The following is an 18,077-nucleotide window of genomic DNA, read 5'->3' on the forward strand; positions in this document are numbered from 1 at the left end:
CTACTTAATGCTCAGAGGATCAGTCAATCAAGAGGACTTAACAATTATTAATATCTATGCACCCAATGAGAAGTCATCTAAATACATCAAACTTCTACTGAAAGAGCTACAGCAATATATTAACAGTAACACAATCATAGTAGGGGACTTCAACACCCCACTATCTCAACTTGACAGATCATCCAGGAAGAAAATCAGTAAAGACATAAGGGAGCTAAATGAAAAGATAGATAAACTAGAACTATTGGACATTTTCAGAGTCATTCATCCCAGAAACTGGAATACACATTTTACTAAAAATCCACATGGATCATTCTCAAGGATAGACCATATGTTAGGCAACAAAGACAGCATCAGCCAATTCAAGAGCACTGAAATCATCCCCAGCATCTTCTCAGACCACAGTGGAATTAAACTAACACTTAACAATCAACAAAAGATTAGTAACAGTGCCAAAATGTGGAAGCTCAACAGTACACTTCTTAACAACTTCTGGGTCAAAGAGGAAATCAAGGAAGAAATCAAAATGTTTCGAGAGTTCAATGAAAATGAAGACACAAGCTATCAAAATATTTGGGACACAGGTAAAGCAGTCCTAAGAGGGAAGTTCATAGCTATACAAGCACACATTAGGAAACAAGAAATGGCACAAATAAACAGCCTGATTGCACATCTTAAAGACCTAGAAGAAGAACAACAAAGGAATCCTAACGCAACCAGAAGGACAGAAATCACTAAAGTTAGGGCAGAAATAAATAACATTGAGAATAGGAAAACCATACAAAAGATCAATGAAAGTAAATGTTGGTTCTTCAAAAGAGTAAACAAAATCGACAAGCCTTTAGCCAGACTCACAAAACAAAAAAGGGAGAAGACCCAAATAAATCGGATAGTAAATGAAAGAGGAGATATCACAATAGACACTGCAGAAATTCAACATATCATGCGAGGCTTCTATGAACAACTATATGACACCAAGCTAGAGAACCTGGAAGAAATGAATGATTTCCTAGATACCTACCACCTTCCAAAACTAAGTAAAGAGGAAGTGGATAACATGAACATACCCATCACAGCTAATGAAATTGAAACAGTTATCAAAAATCTTCCCAAAAATAAAAGTCCTGGACCAGATGGTTTTACAAATGAATTCTACAAAACTTTCAAAGAAGAACTAATACCTCTACTTTTAAAAGTCTTCCAGAAGATTGAAGACACTGGAATACTCCCTGCCAGCTTCTATGAAGCCAACATCACCCTGATACCAAAAGCAGACAGGGACACAACCAAAAAAGAAAACTACAGACCAATATCTCTGATGAACATAGATGCGAAAATATTGAACAAAATTCTAGCTAACCAGATACAGCAGTATATCAAAAAGATTGTTCATCATGACCAAGTGGGGTTTATCCCATACATGCAAGGTTGGTTTAATATATGTAAATCAATCAATGTGATCCACCACATCAACAAAAGCAAGACCAAAAACCACATGGTCATATCAATAGATGCAGAGAAAGCCTTTGACAAAATACAACATCCCTTTATGATCAAAACACTACAAAAAATGGGAATAGATGGAAAATTCCTGAAGATAGTGGAGTCTATATATAGCAAACCTACAGCCAACATCATACTCAATGGTGAAAAACTGGAAGCATTTCCCCTCAGATCAGGTACTAGACAGGGCTGCCCACTATCACCATTACTATTCAACATAGTGTTGGAAGTTCTTGCCATAGCAATCAGGCAGGAGCAAGGAATGAAAGGCATACAGATTGGAAGAGAAGAAGTCAAACTCTCCTTATTTGCAGATGACATGATAGTATACATGGAAAAACCTAAGGAATCCAGCAAGAAGCTTTTGGAAATCATCAGGCAATACAGTAATGTGTCAGGCTATAAAATTAACATTCAAAAGTCAGTGGCATTCCTCTATGCAAACACTAAGTTAGAAGAAATTGAAATCCAGAAATAAGTTCCTTTTTCTACAGCAACAAAAACAATAAAATATCTAGGAGTAAACTTAACGAAAGAAGTGAAAGACTTGTATACTGAAAATTATGAATCACTACTCAAAGAAATTGAAAAAGACACAAAGAAGTGGAAAGATATTCCATGTTCATGGGTTGGGAGAATTAACATCATCAAAATGAATATATTACCCAGAGCCATCTACAAATTTAATGCTATCCCCATCAAGATCCCAAGCACATTTTTTAGGAGAATAGAAAAAATGCTACAAATGTTTATCTGGAACCAGAAAAGACCTAGAATTGCCAAAACAATCTTGAGAAAAAAGAACAGAACTGGAGGCATCACACTGCCAGATCTCAAACTGTATTATAGGGCCATTGTCATCAAAACTGCTTGGTACTGGAACATGAACAGACACAGTGACCAGTGGAATAGAATTCAGAGCCCAGAAGTGAGCCCCCACACCTTCGGACATCTAATCTTTGACAAAGGGGCCCAGACAATTACATGGGGAAAGCAGAGTCTCTTCAACAAATGGTGTTGGAAACAACGGGTTGAAACATGCAGAAGAATGAAACTGAATTACTGTATTTCACCAAATACAAAAGTAAATTCCAAGTGGATCAAGGACTTGGATGTTAGACCAGAAACTATCAGATACTTAGAGGAAAATATTGGCAGAACTTTTTTCCGCAAATATTTTAAAGACATTTTCAATGAAACAAATCCAATTACAAGGAAGACTAAGGCAAGTATAAACCTATGGGACTACATCAAATTAAAAAGCTTCTTCACAGCAAAAGAAACCACTACCCAAACCAAGAAACCCCTCACAGAATGGGAGAAGATCTTTACATGCCATACATCAGATAAGAGTTTAATAACCAACATATATAAAGAGCTTGCCAGACTCAACAACAAGACAACAAATAACCCCATCCAAAAATGGGGGAAGAATTGGACAGAATATTCACCACAGAAGAGATCCAAAAGGCCAAGAAACACATGAAAAAATGCTCCAAGTCTCTGATTGTCAGAGAAATGCAAATCAAGACAACAATGAGATATCACTTCACTCCTGTTAGAATGTCATACATCAGAAAAGGTAACAGCAGCAAATGCTGTAGAGGGTGTGGGGTCAAAGGAACCCTCCTGTACTGCTGGTGGGAATGTCAATTGGTCCAACCTCTGTGGAGAACAGTCTGGAGAACTCTCAGAAGGCTAGAAATGGACCTACCCTACGACCCTGCAATTCCCCTCCTGGGGATATATCCTAAGGAACCCAACACATCCATCCAAAAAGATCTGTGTACACATATGTTCTTGGAAGCACAATTTGCAATAGCCAAAACCTGGAAGCAACCCAGGTGTCCAACAACAGATGAGTGGCTGAGCAAGTTGTGGTCTATATACACAATGGAATACTACTCAGCTGTAAAAAATGGTGACTTCACCGTTTTCAGCCGATCTTGGATGGACCTTGAAAAAATCATGTTGAGTGAAATAAGTCAGAAACAGAAGGATGAATATGGGATGATCTCACTCTCAGGCCGAAGTTGAAAAACAAGACTAGAAAAGAAAACACAAGTTGAACCTGAAATGGAATTGGAGTATTACACGAAAGTAAAAGACTCTGGGGAGAATACAGGTCCATGAAAGATGATGAATGACATAGTGGGGGTTGTATTGTTAAATGGGAATCTGGGGAATGTAATGCATGTACAAACTATTGTATTTACTGTTGAATGTAAAACATTAATTCCCCAATAAAGAAATAAATTATTTAAAAAAAAAAGAAAAAGAAAAAGACAACCAGAGTATTGCTCTGACACTTGTAATGCTGGAAAATGAGCTCAAGACCTAAAGATAGAGCAGGGTGCACCTGGTTAAATGCACACAGGACAGTGAGCAAGGACCCAGGTTTAATTCCCTGGTCCCCACCTGCAGGGGGAAAGCTCCAGAGTGGTGAAGCAAAGCTGCAGGTATCTCTCTGTCTCTCCCTCTCTATCTCCCTTCCCCATCTCAATTTCTCTATCTCTATCCCATAATAAACAAATGTTTTTTTTAAAAAAATTTTTTTTTATTTATTCCCTTTTGTTGCCCTTGTTTTATTGTTGTAGTTATTGTTGTTATTGACATCGTCGTTGTTGGATAGGACAGAGAGAAATGGAGAGAGGAGGGGAAGACAGAGAGAGGGACAGAAAGATAGACACCTGCAGACCTGCTTCACAGCCTGTGAAGCGACTCCCCTGCAGGTGGGAAGCCGGGGCTCGAACTAGGATCCTTACGCTGGTCCTTGCGCTATGCGCCACCTGCGCTTAACCTGCTGCGCTACCACCCGACTCCTCAAACAAATGTTTTTTTAAAAGACCTCATGCTAGACAGTCCAATACTGTATCCATCACATGACCTATTCTACAAAGTTTTTATTTATTTTTAATTTATTTTTTATTTAAGAAAGGATAAATTAACAAAACTATAGGGTAGAAGGGGTACAACTCCACACAATTCCCACCACCCAATCTCCATATCCCATCCCCTCCCCTGTTACCTTTCCCATTCTCTATCCCCCTGGGAGCATGGACCCAGGGACTTTGTGGGTTGCTGAAGGTGGAAGGTCTGGCTTCTGTAATTGCTTCCCCGCTGAACATGGGCATTGACTGGTCGGTCCATACTCCCAGTCTGCCTCTCTCTTTCCCTAGTAGGGTGGGTCTCTGGGGAAGCTGAGCTCCAGGACACATTGGTGGGGTCTTCAATCCAGGGAAGCCTGGCCGGCATCCTGATGGCATCTGGAACCTGGTGGCTGAAAAGAGAGTTAACATACAAAGCCAAACAAAGTACTGAGCAATCATGGACCCAAAGGTTGGAATAGTGGAGAGGAAGTGTTGGGGGGAACTCACTGCAAACTCTAGTGTACTTCTGCTTTCAGGTATATATTTTGCACTAGTTTATGGATACGTGTGAACATATGTTTTCTCTCACAGAACCTGGTCTATATCTAGGTTTTGGGACTTTATTAGAAAGTGATCCACCCTGTAGTACAGCGGGCTAAGCGCAGGTGGCGCAAAGCACAAAGACCGGCATAAGGATCCCGGTTCGAACCCCGGCTCCCCACCTGCAGGGGAGTCGCTTCACAGGCGGTGAAGCAGGTCTGCAGGTGTCTATCTTTCTCTCCTCCTCTCTGTCTTCCCCTCCCTCTCTCCATTTCTCTCTGTCCTATCCAACAACAACAATAACAATAATAACTACAACAATAAAACAACAAGGGCAACAAAAGTGAAAAGATAAAATAAATATAAAAAAATAAAAATAAATTTAAAAAAATTAAAAAAAAAAAAAGAAAGTGATCCACCTGGGATGGAATTAGAGAATACTATGAAAGGAAAGGTCTCACCCGAGTAATGAAGCTGAAGGGTTGTCCTTCCACACCTGAAGTCTCTGGACATAGTCTGAGCTGAAGCATGTTGAGGTGGCAATCATTTGTATTGATTAGGTTGCGATCGGCAGATGCAATATTATTTGATATGGATTGGGAGAGGCATGCGGGAAAGTGGGCCCTATCCTAAGGTTCCAGGACTGGGAGAAATATAGGCTCTATAGTGGAGATGTGAGGTTCCTGCTGTCTTAGGGTTCAAAAAGACAATCGATAGTTAATGTTATCATCACATTATTTGGTAATTGGGTTAACTTTGAAAATTCCTTTTGTTTGGGTTTGCTGTATAGTACCCAGTATCTTGTATGTAGTTGTCCCACTGGTTGCTTCTGATCTACTTGGTCTAGACTTTTGAGAGAGTCCACATATCAAATACACAGCCTATATATTAAAAAGACTCAGTCTGTGTTTTAAAAACTTCGATACATACAATTAATTTTCCCCCTCTCATATTAATTGCCTAGTGATTTATATGACTACACTTTACTAGGAGTGTACATAAACACCATTCCTACCACCAAAAGACTGTGTCCCATCCCACCCCCCACCCCCACCCCCCACCGGCCCAGGAAGCCGCATGTCCATCCTCCCCCTCACCACAGGGTTTTTACTTTGGTGCCCTATTATTTATCTATTTATTTATTTATTTATTTAAATATTTATTCCCTTTTGTTGCCCTTGTTGTTTTGTTGTAGTTATTGTTGTTGTTATTGATGTCATTGTTGTTGTATAGGACAGAGAGAAATGGAGAGAGGAGGGGAAGACAGAGAGGGGGAGAGAAAGAGAGACACCTGCAGACCTGCTTCACTGCTTGTGTAGATGGGGAGCTGGGGCTCGAACCGGGATCCTTACACCAGTCCTTGTGCTTGGCGCCACCTGCGCTTAATCCACTGTGCTACCTCCCGACTCCCAGAGTATTTATTTATTTATTTGCTTATTTATTTTTATTTTATTACCAAAGCACTCCTCAGCTCTGGCATATGGTGTTTCGGGGCACTGAACCAAGGGATTGCCTCAGGCAAGAAACTCTTTTTTGCATAATCATTATATTATCTCCACACCCCTTAACAAATCCTTTTTTTTCTATTTTTTTAAATTAAAAAAAATTTTTTTTTTAATTTAAGAAAGGATTAATTAAAACCATAGGGTAGGAGGGGTACAACTCCACACAATTCCCACCGCCCAATCTCCATATCCCACCCCCTCCCCCAATAGCCTTCCCATTCTCTATCCCTCTGGGAGCATGGACCCAGGGTCATTGTGGGTTGCAGAAGGTGGAAGGTCTGGCTTCTGTAATTGCTTCCCCGCTGAACAAGGGCGTTGACTGGTCGGTCCATACTCCCAGTCTGCCTCTCTCTTTCCCTAGTAGGGTGGGTCTCTGGGGAAGCTGAGCTCCAGGACACATTGGTGGGGTCTTCAATCCAGGGAAGCCTAGCCGGCATCCTGATGACACCTGGAACCTGGTGACTGAAAAGAGAGTTCACATACAAAGCCAAACAAATTGTTGAGCAATCATGGACCCAAAGCTTGGAAAAGTGGAGAGGAAGTATTAGGGAGGTACTCACTGCAAACTCTAGTGTACTTCTGCTTTCTTACTTTGGTGCCATACTCCAAACTCAGTCAATTTCTGCTTTGCGTTTCTACTTCTTTTTTTTTTTTTTACATGCATAACATTCCCCAGATTCCCATTTAACAATACAACCCCCACTATTTCATTTTTTAAAATTTATGATTAAAAATAGGCTTCAAAATTGTAAGATTACAGGGCTTAATTCCACACTCACAAGATTCTGTGCTCTACAAATTCTTTACTAGAAAGTTTTCACTTTTGGCAGAAAAATCATTGGCATCTGTGAGAAGACTTAAAAACAGTTAAGGGGCCAGGTGGTGGCACACCTGTTTAAGTACACACATTACAGTATGCAAGGACCCAGGTCCAAGCCCCTGGTTCCCACCTGTAGGGGGAAAGTTTCACAAGTGGTGAAGTAGAGCTGTAGGTGTCTCTGTCTCTCTCCCCTCTCAATTTCTCTCTGTGTCTATCCAGTAATAAATAAGTTAATTAATTTAAAAAATTATAAAAAATATATTTAAAAAAAGTTAAAATTTAGATTCTTCAGTGAGGTGGCCAGGCAGTGGCATACCGGATTAAGCACACATAGTATGAAATGCAAGAGCCCATGCAAGGATCCTGGTTAAGGATCCAGATTCAAGCCCCAGCTCCTCACATGCAGTGGGGTCGCTTCACAAGCGGTGAAGCTTGTCTGCAGGTGTCTTTCTCTCTCCCGCTCTATCTTCCCCTCCCCTCTCAATTTATCATTGTCCTACCCAGTAAAACAAAAAATGGCCACGAGGAGCAGTGTGTACATAGTGCAGGTGGCACTGAGCCCCAGTGATAAAAAAAAAAGTGGGGGTAGATAAAATAATGGTAATACAACGAGACTCTCATGCCTGAGGCCCCGAAGTCCCAAATTCAATCCCCGCCTGCCCACCATAAGCCATAGCTAAGTAGAGTTCTGGTAAAAAAAAAAAAAAATTCTTCAGTGATAGGACTATGGTGAAATAACCTCTTTGCTAGACAAACTCTTTTTTTTTTTTTGTCACATTTACTGCTCTACATTCAGTCTTTCCAGATCACTCAACCAGAATTCTCACTACAGTTCGATATACACTAACCACAAATCGTTAACATGTCAACTGTGGCAACAAGGCATTTGAAAATGAATGATTCAGGGGGTCCGGCGGTAGCACAGCAGGTTAAGTGCATGTGGTGCAAAGCTCAAGGACCAGCATAAAGATCCCATTCCAGTTCAGACAGTGTAAAGGGAGAGAGTTTTGGAGATGGACAAGATAACCGGAAGTGGGATGACCACTCATGGGAAATTTCTCTTTTCCAGACTGGGTCGATCTTAGCACGTCCAACTTGAGTTAGGTGACTGGCCACTGAGTTTGGAGATATGGGAGGATGGGAGACGGGAGGGGGTTGGCTACCGGCACCCAGACTATGAAGAAGCTTCCAGGCCTTCCTACTTGAGTGGGTGAAGTTCAGACTTTCCGTGAGTTGTTGCCAGCGGGCTTGGCGTGCTGCATCCAGGGAGGCAATGAGATGGTCGGTCACATCATACTGCTTTAGTAGTTGCTCGCATTCGGCATCAAGACAAGGCGTATAGTTAGCACGTCTCCCACGAGGAATAGCTTGGGAAGCTGCTTTGAAGATGGCTTGGCGGAAGCGCCTGTAGGAATCTTCTGAGGGGATAGTTAATTGGAATTGCAGAAATAGATCTGTTGGTAAGATCACTGAACAGACGCCAGTTTGCTTTCCGAAAGTTCCATCTTAGTTTCTCCGAGCACAGAATCAGTGAGAGCTGGAGACCAATGTGGATGATAGCTGGGCGGTGATGACTGTGCGGGAAGTCCTTGAGAATGTGTCTCATAGCGGGAAAGGCTTGGCCGTTGACTGAGCTAATCCAGCACAGGTCGGGCGATGAGTCTTTATTCCATCTAGCACTGTGAAAAGAGCCTGGCTGTTTGGGATCGTATAATAGGGAGAGGTCATTCGCTGAAGCCCTGTCGGCTAAGATAGAGCTGTCAGCACGAGTGGAGGAATATCCCCAGTCTTGGTGATGACTATTAAAGTCTCCAACGTAAACGGCTGGGTGATTTGGGCTAGGCAGGACCTCATTATCCCATGAGGCACTGGGAGGCTTATATACGTTGATGAGCTGAATAGTTCCAATAGTAATGGAGTCGTAGAAGGTCGAAGAGGCCGTATGGTAGACATCCGCAAGATACGATTTGGCGTAGATGGCTCGGCCGTGTTTAGGATGGAGATTATAGCATATTAAATCGAATCCACTGATGGTGAATCGAGCAGCTTCATCGACTGCTATGTGTGTTTCTTGTAGGCAAATGACATCTGCCTGATGCTGTATCGCCAATTGACCAATAAGAACACGTTTGGCAAAGGACAGCCCCTCAACATTAAGTTGGAGGACTCGAAGAGCAGGACCAACAGCTTGAAAGCTATCAGGAGCTGCTTGTTGCTGGCTTTGAAAGTGACTGGGATCCATGTGGATTCAGTCGGCTAGGAAGGATCGTCAGTTTCCCCAATGAATGGGTACTCATGGGATGCACCACGGGAAGGTCGATCCAATGCACCCCAAGAAGAGGTTAAACCAGACGGCTGCTGGCTATGATAACATCACCCCAGAACTCATTCTTAACTTGGGCCCCGCAGCAAAGAAGTGGCTCACTAACATTCCTGTCCCACATCTTGGAATCCGAATCTATGCCCAAAATTTGGCGTCGTGCAAAGATAATAGCAGTTTTGAAACCAAAGAAAGACCCAACACTGGCCGCCAGCTATAGACCAATTTCTCTCCTCTCCGTGTGTTACAAACTCCTTGAGAGGCTGCTTCTGTCATGTATTTCTCCTCTTACAGAGAAATTCCTATCACCCGCCCAAGCTGGTTTCCGCCCAGGAAGATCTACCTGCGAACAAGTCCTGGCCCTCTCAACTTACATTGAAAATGGATTCCAGAAGAATTTAAAGACGGGTGCTGTCTTTGTTGATCTCACAGCAGCCTATGACACGGTCTGGTATCGTGGTCTCCTAGTCAAGATCTCAAGATGTCTGCCTCCATGGGTGGCCAACACTATATTTTTTCTTCTCCAAAACAGAAGATTCCGGGTGCATCTGGGTGATAAGTCTAGCAGATGGAGACTTGTCTCAAGTGGCTTCCCCCAGGGCTCTGTTCTGGCTCCTAGGCTATTTAATATTTACATCAATGACCTCCCAGAAACTTCTTCAAGGAAGTTCATCTACGCCGATGACATCTGCTGCGCAACTCAGGCATCCAAGTTCGACATCCTCAAGGAAACACTCATGAAAGACATGTCTCTGATATCTGATTACTGTAAAAAATGGCAACTAATCCCTAGCACTGCAAAAATGGTATCATCTGTTTTCCATCTACACCATGCCTCAGCCTCGCATGAGCTTAATGTGCACCTTGACGATACGAGAATCCGGCATGAAGCCCAGCCAGTCTATCTTGGCGTTACTCTCCATCGCACTCTGTCATTTCACGAACATCTCATAAAAACTGCAGCAAAGGTGGGCGCGAGGAATAACATCATTGCAAGACTGGCCAGCTCCTCATGGGGTGCGAGCGCTTCCACACTACGATCATCATCTCTGGCATTATGCTATTCCACTGCAGAATACTGTGCCCCAGTATGGTTCCGTAGCCCCCATGTCCACTTGGTCGATTCCAAATTATATTCCTCCATGAGGATAATTTCTGGAACCATCCGTTCCACCCCGGTTCCATGGCTGCCAGTTCTTAGCAACATCACCCCGCCAGATATTCGTCGGGATGCGGCATCATCTAAGTTCATTTCCCATGTCTACGCTCGACTGGACCTGCCAATATATGCGGATATCTTCACCCACCCTGCCCAACGCTTGACATCTCGTCATCCAATCTGGTCCCCTACGCCTACACTGAACTTCTCTGTTCCAGACTCTTGGAAACAGAGTTGGCTGTCAGCTGAGGTAAAGAACAAACACCTCATCACAGACCCCTGCAAGCATCAACCCGGCTTTGACCTAGCACGTTATGATTGGGCCCTCCTCAATCGCTATCGAACAGGCCATGGCCGGTGCGCTGCTATGTTCCACCGCTGGGGAGCCAGAGACGATCCGAACTGCCCCTGTGGCTACAGAAAGACTACGACCCACATAGTCAACGACTGCCACCTCTCCAGATTCAAAGGAGGTCTCGAAACTTTACATCAGGCTCAACCTGATGCTGTTAACTGGCTACGGAAGAAGGGCAAACGCTAGAAGGAAAAGATCCCATTTAGAGCCCCCGGCTCCCCACCTGCAGCAGAGTCGCTTCACAGGCAGTGAAGCAAGTCTGCAGGTGTCTTTCTTTCCCCCCCTCTGTCTTCCTTTCCTCTATTTCTCTCTGTCCTATCCAAGAACGAATAACATCAACAATAACAATAATAACCACAACAAGGGAAACAAAAGGGGGGAAAATGGCGTCCAGCAGTGGATTCATGGTGTAGGCAGTGAGCCTCAGCAATAACCCTGGAGGCAAAAAAAAAAAAAAAAAACTGAAAAAAAAATATATGACATATCCAGTCCTGCCAGGTAAATTAGCTCCAGAATACTCGTCCCATCAACAAGCCCTTGCCTTCACTTTCTTTTTTTCTTTTCTTTTCTTCGTCTTTTTTTTTTTAACCAGAGCACTGCTCAGCTATGGTCTATGGTGGTGCAGTGAACTGAACCGGGGACCTCTGGGACCTCAAGCATAAAAGTCTCTTTGAATAACTATTATGCTATCTCCCCTGTTCCTTTACTTTCTGTACAGTTACTTTCTGACTCCTGAGTTCCCAAAAGCATTAATATTACATCACATTATTAAGAAATGTTGAAATCATCACAGTTCTCAGAAATTAAAGTAGCCAAGTTGCTTTCCCCTTGAGTAATGTGTTCCTGATTCCAATTTCAGTGATTCTTAAGGGAAACATGAATTAAGAGTCAAAAGAATTTACCACATATATTGAACGGCTATATATATATTTGAAATGTTCAGATTTGAGCAGTGCTCTGGTTTCAAAAACAAAACAGAATAAAAAGGCCAGATTTAACAACAAAACAAATAAAAAAACCTTCAAACCAACCTGTGCCCTACCCAGATAAATCAAATCTTTGTTGGTGAAGCACAGACACAGAAATGTGTTTTGTTTTGTTACCTGAGCACACTATTCAGCTCTGGCTTATGATGTTGCAGGGGACTGAACCTGGAACACTGGAGCCTCAGGCATGAGAGTCTATTTGCATAACCATTATGCTATTTACCCTCTGCCCCAGAATTTTATTATTTTTTTCTTTATTGGGGGATTAATGTTTTACATCTGACAGTAAATATGTTTGTACATGCATAACAGTTCTCAGTTTTCCACACAATGATACAACCCCCACTAGGTTCTCTGTCATCCTTTTCTAGGAACTGTACTCTACCTCCCCCTTACCCCTGCCAGCCCGAGTCTTTTACTTTGGTGCAATACACCAACTCCATTTCAGGTTCGACTTGTGTTTTCTCTTCTGATCTTGTTTTTCAACTTCTGCCTGAGAGTGAGATCATCCCATATTTATCCTTCTGTTTCTGACTTATTTCACTTAACATGCTTTCTTCAAGCTCCAACCAAGATGGGCTGAAAATGGTGAAATCACCAATTTTATTATTTTTTTATTTTCATTTTTTAAATTATTTTAAATTTATTTCTTTATTGGGGAATTAATGTTTTATATTCAACAGTAAATACAATAGTTTGTAAATGCATAACATTCCCCAGCTTCCCATTTAACAATACGACCCCCACTAAGTCATTTATCATCCTTCATGGACCTGTATTCTCCCCACCCCCACCACCCCGAGTCTTTTACTTTGGTGCAATACACCAACTCCATTTCAGGTTCTACTTGTGTTTTCTTTTCTGATCTTGTTTTTCAACTTCTGCCTGAGAGTGAGATCATCCCATATTTATCCTTCTGTTTCTGACTTACTTCACTTAACATGCTTTCTTCAAGCTCCACCCAAGATGGGCTGAAAACAGTGAAATCACCAATTTTAATAGTATTCCATTGTGTATATAGACCACAACTTGCTCAGCCACTCATCTGTTGTTGGACACCTGGGTTGCTTTCAGGTTTTGGCTATTACAAATTGTGCTGCCAAGAACATATGATCTTTTTGGATGGGTGTGTTGGGTTCCTTAGGATATATCCCCAGGAGAGGAATTGCAGGATCCTAGGGTAGGTCCATTTCTAGCCTTCTGAGAGTTCTCCCTCTTGATTTCTGTCTCTATCCAATAAATAAATAAAGATTAAAAGAAGATTTCTTTTAAAAATATTCAGAGGTGATTCTAACTTATACCCGACTGAAAATCAATAGCCAAGACCCACTAAATTGCTTAACTTAAGGATAAGGGTATTAACTGTTGTTTTTTTCCTTGCTAAATCAAGTCACTTCTAGGTCATGACTTTATTTTGTCACCAATAAGGAATTTTAACCACAGCTTGGTAGTAGAGGTTAGGACTTACACTGGGTGAGGTCCCAGCTTTAATTCTTGGCACCACATATACTGTGTGCTCTGAGATCTCTGTTATAAAAATAATATAAAAGAATTATTCAGCCTTCAATTTATATATTCCGGTGCTGGCCTACTAATGGAATCTCAATTTTTTCAAGAAGTTTAAAAAAGGACAGAGGAAGAAAGGCTTTGGAAAAACATGAGAACTACTTAATAATATGTTTAACAACAGCACAGACTCCTTTCACAGGCAATAAATCTAAGTTAAGAACAACACTGAAAAGTAGAATTCACCTTAGTTGAGGCTATAATGTAAAGCAAAGCATGTTTAGAAGATGTGTACAATGGGCCAAGCTGTGGCATACTTGGTTAAGTGCACACATTACAATGTGCAAGGACACAGGTTCAAGTCTCCAGTCCCCACCTGCAGGGGGTAAGTTTTATGAGTAGTGAAGCAGTGCTGCTGGTGTCTCTCTGTCTCTTTCCCTGTAACTATCTTCCACTCCCCTCTCAATTTCTCTGTCTCTATCCAATAATAAATAAATAAATAAATAAATAAATAAAGATGATATAAAGAAGCTACAACATCTTCTGGTGAATCCTAGGATAGTAAATTAAAAAATAAGTATAATAATGATTTTACAATGATTTTTAAAAAAAACTTTATTTATTTAATTTATAGGACAGAGAGAGTTTGGGGAATAGAGAAGAGAGAGTGAGAGACTTCAGCATTACTTCACCACTTGTGAAACTTTCCCCCTGCAGGTGGGGTCTGGGAGCTTGAACCCAAGTTCCTTGCACATGGTAACATGTAGTACACTTAACCAGGTACACCACCATCTGGCCCTTTTTTATTTTTTTAGTCACAGGGGCTTCACCACTCCAGGCTGAGTTTTTTTCAGATAAAGAGAGAGAAAGACACCATGGCACAGAAGTTACCTCCAATACAATTTTATTCCCCCAGTGGTTTACAGTTAACAGTAAAATACACTAGTTGGTACATGTGTAACATTTCTCAGTTTTCTACATAACACTAACACCCCTTCCCCCCCCCCCCCCGGCCACACACACACCTAGGTCCTCCTCCGCCATCACCTTCCAGGACCTGAACATTCTTCACCTCAGAGTCCTTTATTTTGGTGCAATATACCAAATAGTTTTATTTCTTTACAAACTATAAGAAAGAAGGAGTGAGTGATAAAGAGACAAGAGCACTGCTTAGCTCTGAAACATAGTAGTGTTGGAAATGGAATCTGCAGTCTCAGGAGTCTTGGGCATGCAAGTTCTGTACTCCAATAGACTGAACTGTTTCCCCAGCCTCCAATGACTTGGATGGCAATGTCAATCAAGTATTACACAAATTTCAAAATACATTTAAAATACTGAATTTGAGATCATTTCTGTTCAAATGAAACATAAAGGTGCACATTTTTTAAAAATATAAGATAAATTTCTTTTGCTTTTTAAAATAACCTTTCCTGTGTATTCTGTCACACAAAAAAGACATTTACTTTTTTTCCTACTACTAACCATGAGGAAGGAAGAACACATGTGGAGTAGTTTACTAGGAACCAAATTCCACACTTTTCTGAAGTAATGGGAAAAGTCTAAGATACTACAATTAGTTTTCACACAAAAAGTTTCAGCTACTCAAACAGATAAAATATTTGTGTAACTGGCACAACAACATTTCTCTGCTACAGCTGAAAGTAATTAAAAAAAAAAAATCAGGACTTTTAGTCCTTACATTGTTTTAAAGAAACAAAACAAAATTTATACCTACCATGTTGGGACTTACAATTCAATATAAACCAATCTATAGAGATATTATAGCTTCACTGCTTAAGAAGTTCCATTCAGCAGATTCTTATTATTTCTTATATTTCAGTTCTTATATTTCTTATAGTTTGTATTTCTGTCTTTAACTACGAAAGCGTTAGTTTTCACAAAGGAGTTGACGAGGAAGGATTCCATCACAATGGAATATGACGGGAGCTGGCATTTCCTTTTTGGCATTACATTTTCCTCCTTTGCATGAAACTTGGAATTGTAGTGAGTTGAACTTATGACAGTTTCAACTTTTGTAAGTGGGATCAAGTTCATATCCTGGGCCAAAACCCCCAAGCAGCCGTTGGGAGTAACAGAGCAACAACGACAGAAGAAAACAGATTGACCGCGTTGTTATCAAGAATGGGTTTCCCTGCTATGTACTTCACCTCGCTGGTTGGGCTGTTGACCACCATGCCAGTGCTTTCATCCCAACCTGGAGTGGAAAAGAAACAAACAAGTGAGGTGGAAAATCCAAGTGACTTAATTTGATAAAAAAAAAAAAAAAAAGGTTAAAAAATATATTTTTTTGCATGCAAGAATAACCTGGAGAGACTTTCACAGAACAGGTCAGCATAATATCTGTAGCTGCCACTCAACTTCCCTATATTTCAGGAACATGGGCTTTGATGCATTTCTCTTAGATTTTCAACAGTTTGGGTTAGAATGAGTATAAGAATTAAAAAAAAATTTAGTCTCCTCTCCTCCCCTCCTTTCCCCTCCCCGCCCCTCTCCTCTCCCCTCCTCTCCCGGACCAACTAGGAATACCAAAGGAGACCACCTGGGACTGAAACAAGACAAGACTAGAATGACTACAGGAACTTACGAAATCACTGCCAGACAGAAATAATACAACACCAGCAGAGGTGTGAATTACCCCCATTTGTTGGTATGTTTCATATTAGTTTGCTCCCCTGCCCCCCGACCGCTGAGAGAATTGGTTTGGCCCTTGCTAGTTTCGCGCCCCACTTTCTCCCGGCCCCCTATGCTAAGGACGTCCAGAGTCTGAGCAGCAGGAGTGGAGGGAGAATGATGGGGAAGCACATGGTATGGTGATTTGCCCGCTCGTGAATAAAGATTAAACTGCAGCTTCTCAACCCAGTCGTGTGTCTCTGGTCGTCTCTGTCTACTGCCGAGAGGCTAGCCCGGCCTGCTGGCGCCCCCAAACCATAACGACAAATGTCGCCCACGTGGACCGGACCTGCATCTCTCAGATAAGTGAAGACAATTTGGCTACCTATGTACTATGGCCTTCTCTTCTGCTTGTGAAGAGATCTCCAAATGCCTCTGCCCTTCACGAGACTGTTTCGCTGTTTCTGGAACATTTATCTCTGGACCACTCTGTGGTTTCCGCCCAACGCCAGCCTGCATGAGCCGGCTTTCCGCCGCGTGGCGCAGGACATTGGGCGTGGGCTCCCTTCACGCTGCTCGGCTGCTGGGAACAGGGCAGCAGACATGGCGGGGCCATGGGGCAGGGCTGCAGCAGCCTATCATGGCCGCCACCCCAGGGCACCTCGGCCCACGCCTTCTGCACGGCTGGCCTGCCTGCCCTCGTGCTATGAAGTCTGGACAGATCCCGGACCCCCCGGAGACCGCGGGCTCCCTGCCGAAACTGGGCCCCCTGGCAGAGATCCCAAACTTGGGTCTGAAGGCAGATGAGCTAGAACACGCAGAGATTCGTCCAGAGATCACAACCTACAATTCCTAGAAGTGGAGCTGCATGGGAGGCCACCTCTGGATGGTGAGCCCCCCAACAACTAAGACAGTACAGATCTAAATTCGTGTTTAAAATGACATGTCTTCACAACAAAGGTTTCTCTCCTTGTGTATTAAAGACCATGTTTACGTGTGTGTTTAAAGTTTAGCAACATTAACTTTAAGGTTAAAAATATAACTTTAGGGAGTCGGGCTGTAGCGCAGCGGGTTAAGCGCAGGTGGCGCAAAGCACAAGGACCTGCATAAGGATCCCGGTTCAAACCCCGGCTCCCCACCTGCAGGGGAGTCGCTTCACAGGCGGTGAAGCAGGTCTGCAGGTGTCTATCTTTCTCTCCTCCTCTCTGTCTTCCCCTCCTCTCTCCATTTCTCTCTGTCCTATCCAACAACGACAACAACAACAATAACTACAGCAATAAAACAACAAGGGCAACAAAAGGGAATAAATAAATAAAATAAATATTAAAAATATATATATATAACTTTAAGGCTATATTCTTACCAGACAGAGTTAAATGAAAAAGGTTTTCAACGTAATTCTCATAAAGATAAAATTAACTTACATTTAAAGTCTGAGGTAAAAATTAGTTTAAATATCAATATATTTTAACTAAGTTGGTCAGAAAAAACCCTGAACACACCTAGGGTGTGTCTCCATCTTGAATGGGTGTAACAAAAGGTTAAAAAGACATTGTTGATATGTAAAACTCTCAAATTCCTTCTCAATTAGAAATGTTAGGTTTCTATGGTTATGCTAATAATTCTCATGCCTGAGGCTTTTTTCTTTCTATGGTTCATGTTTGCCTTTCCACATTTTATTGTTTGAACTTTAAATAGCCTTGGAATCGTGCTGGAAGGGACTTCCGATTGTGATAGAGTTATCAATTGTGGTAAACTTCTAACCTGCTACAAGTTTTGTTTCATAAGTAAGTGAATTGAAGCTGTCAAGTTCTCTACAGAAAAGCAGAATTCCGATGGCTGACATTCCCCATTGAGACAGACATACAACAATTCACCCCCT

General features: G+C 42.0%; 1 protein-coding gene and 1 pseudogene across 6 annotated transcripts in view; one reads left to right on the top strand and one right to left on the bottom strand.

The window, feature by feature from the left end:
• Positions 1-14,470: 14,470 nt before the first annotated feature.
• The window catches only part of LOC103126682 (transmembrane protein 19), a 74,814-nt gene continuing 71,207 nt past the window's right edge, over positions 14,471-18,077 (bottom strand). For 5 of the 6 annotated variants that reach the window (XM_016194538.2, XM_016194540.2, XM_060194936.1 and 2 more), the window contains exon 7: positions 14,474-15,779. In XM_016194538.2, coding sequence (XP_016050024.1) covers positions 15,616-15,779 — 164 coding nt within the window. In that variant the 3' untranslated portion in view covers positions 14,474-15,615. Of the gene's footprint in view, positions 15,780-18,077 lie in introns of all 6 variants that reach the window. The other variant, XM_060194937.1, reaches the window with a different exon arrangement.
• On the top strand, positions 15,848-15,955 carry LOC132539684 (small nucleolar RNA SNORA44; annotated as a pseudogene).

This window comes from Erinaceus europaeus, chromosome 7 (genome assembly GCF_950295315.1).
Source record: "Erinaceus europaeus chromosome 7, mEriEur2.1, whole genome shotgun sequence".
NCBI classification, from domain to species: Eukaryota; Metazoa; Chordata; class Mammalia; order Eulipotyphla; family Erinaceidae; genus Erinaceus; species Erinaceus europaeus.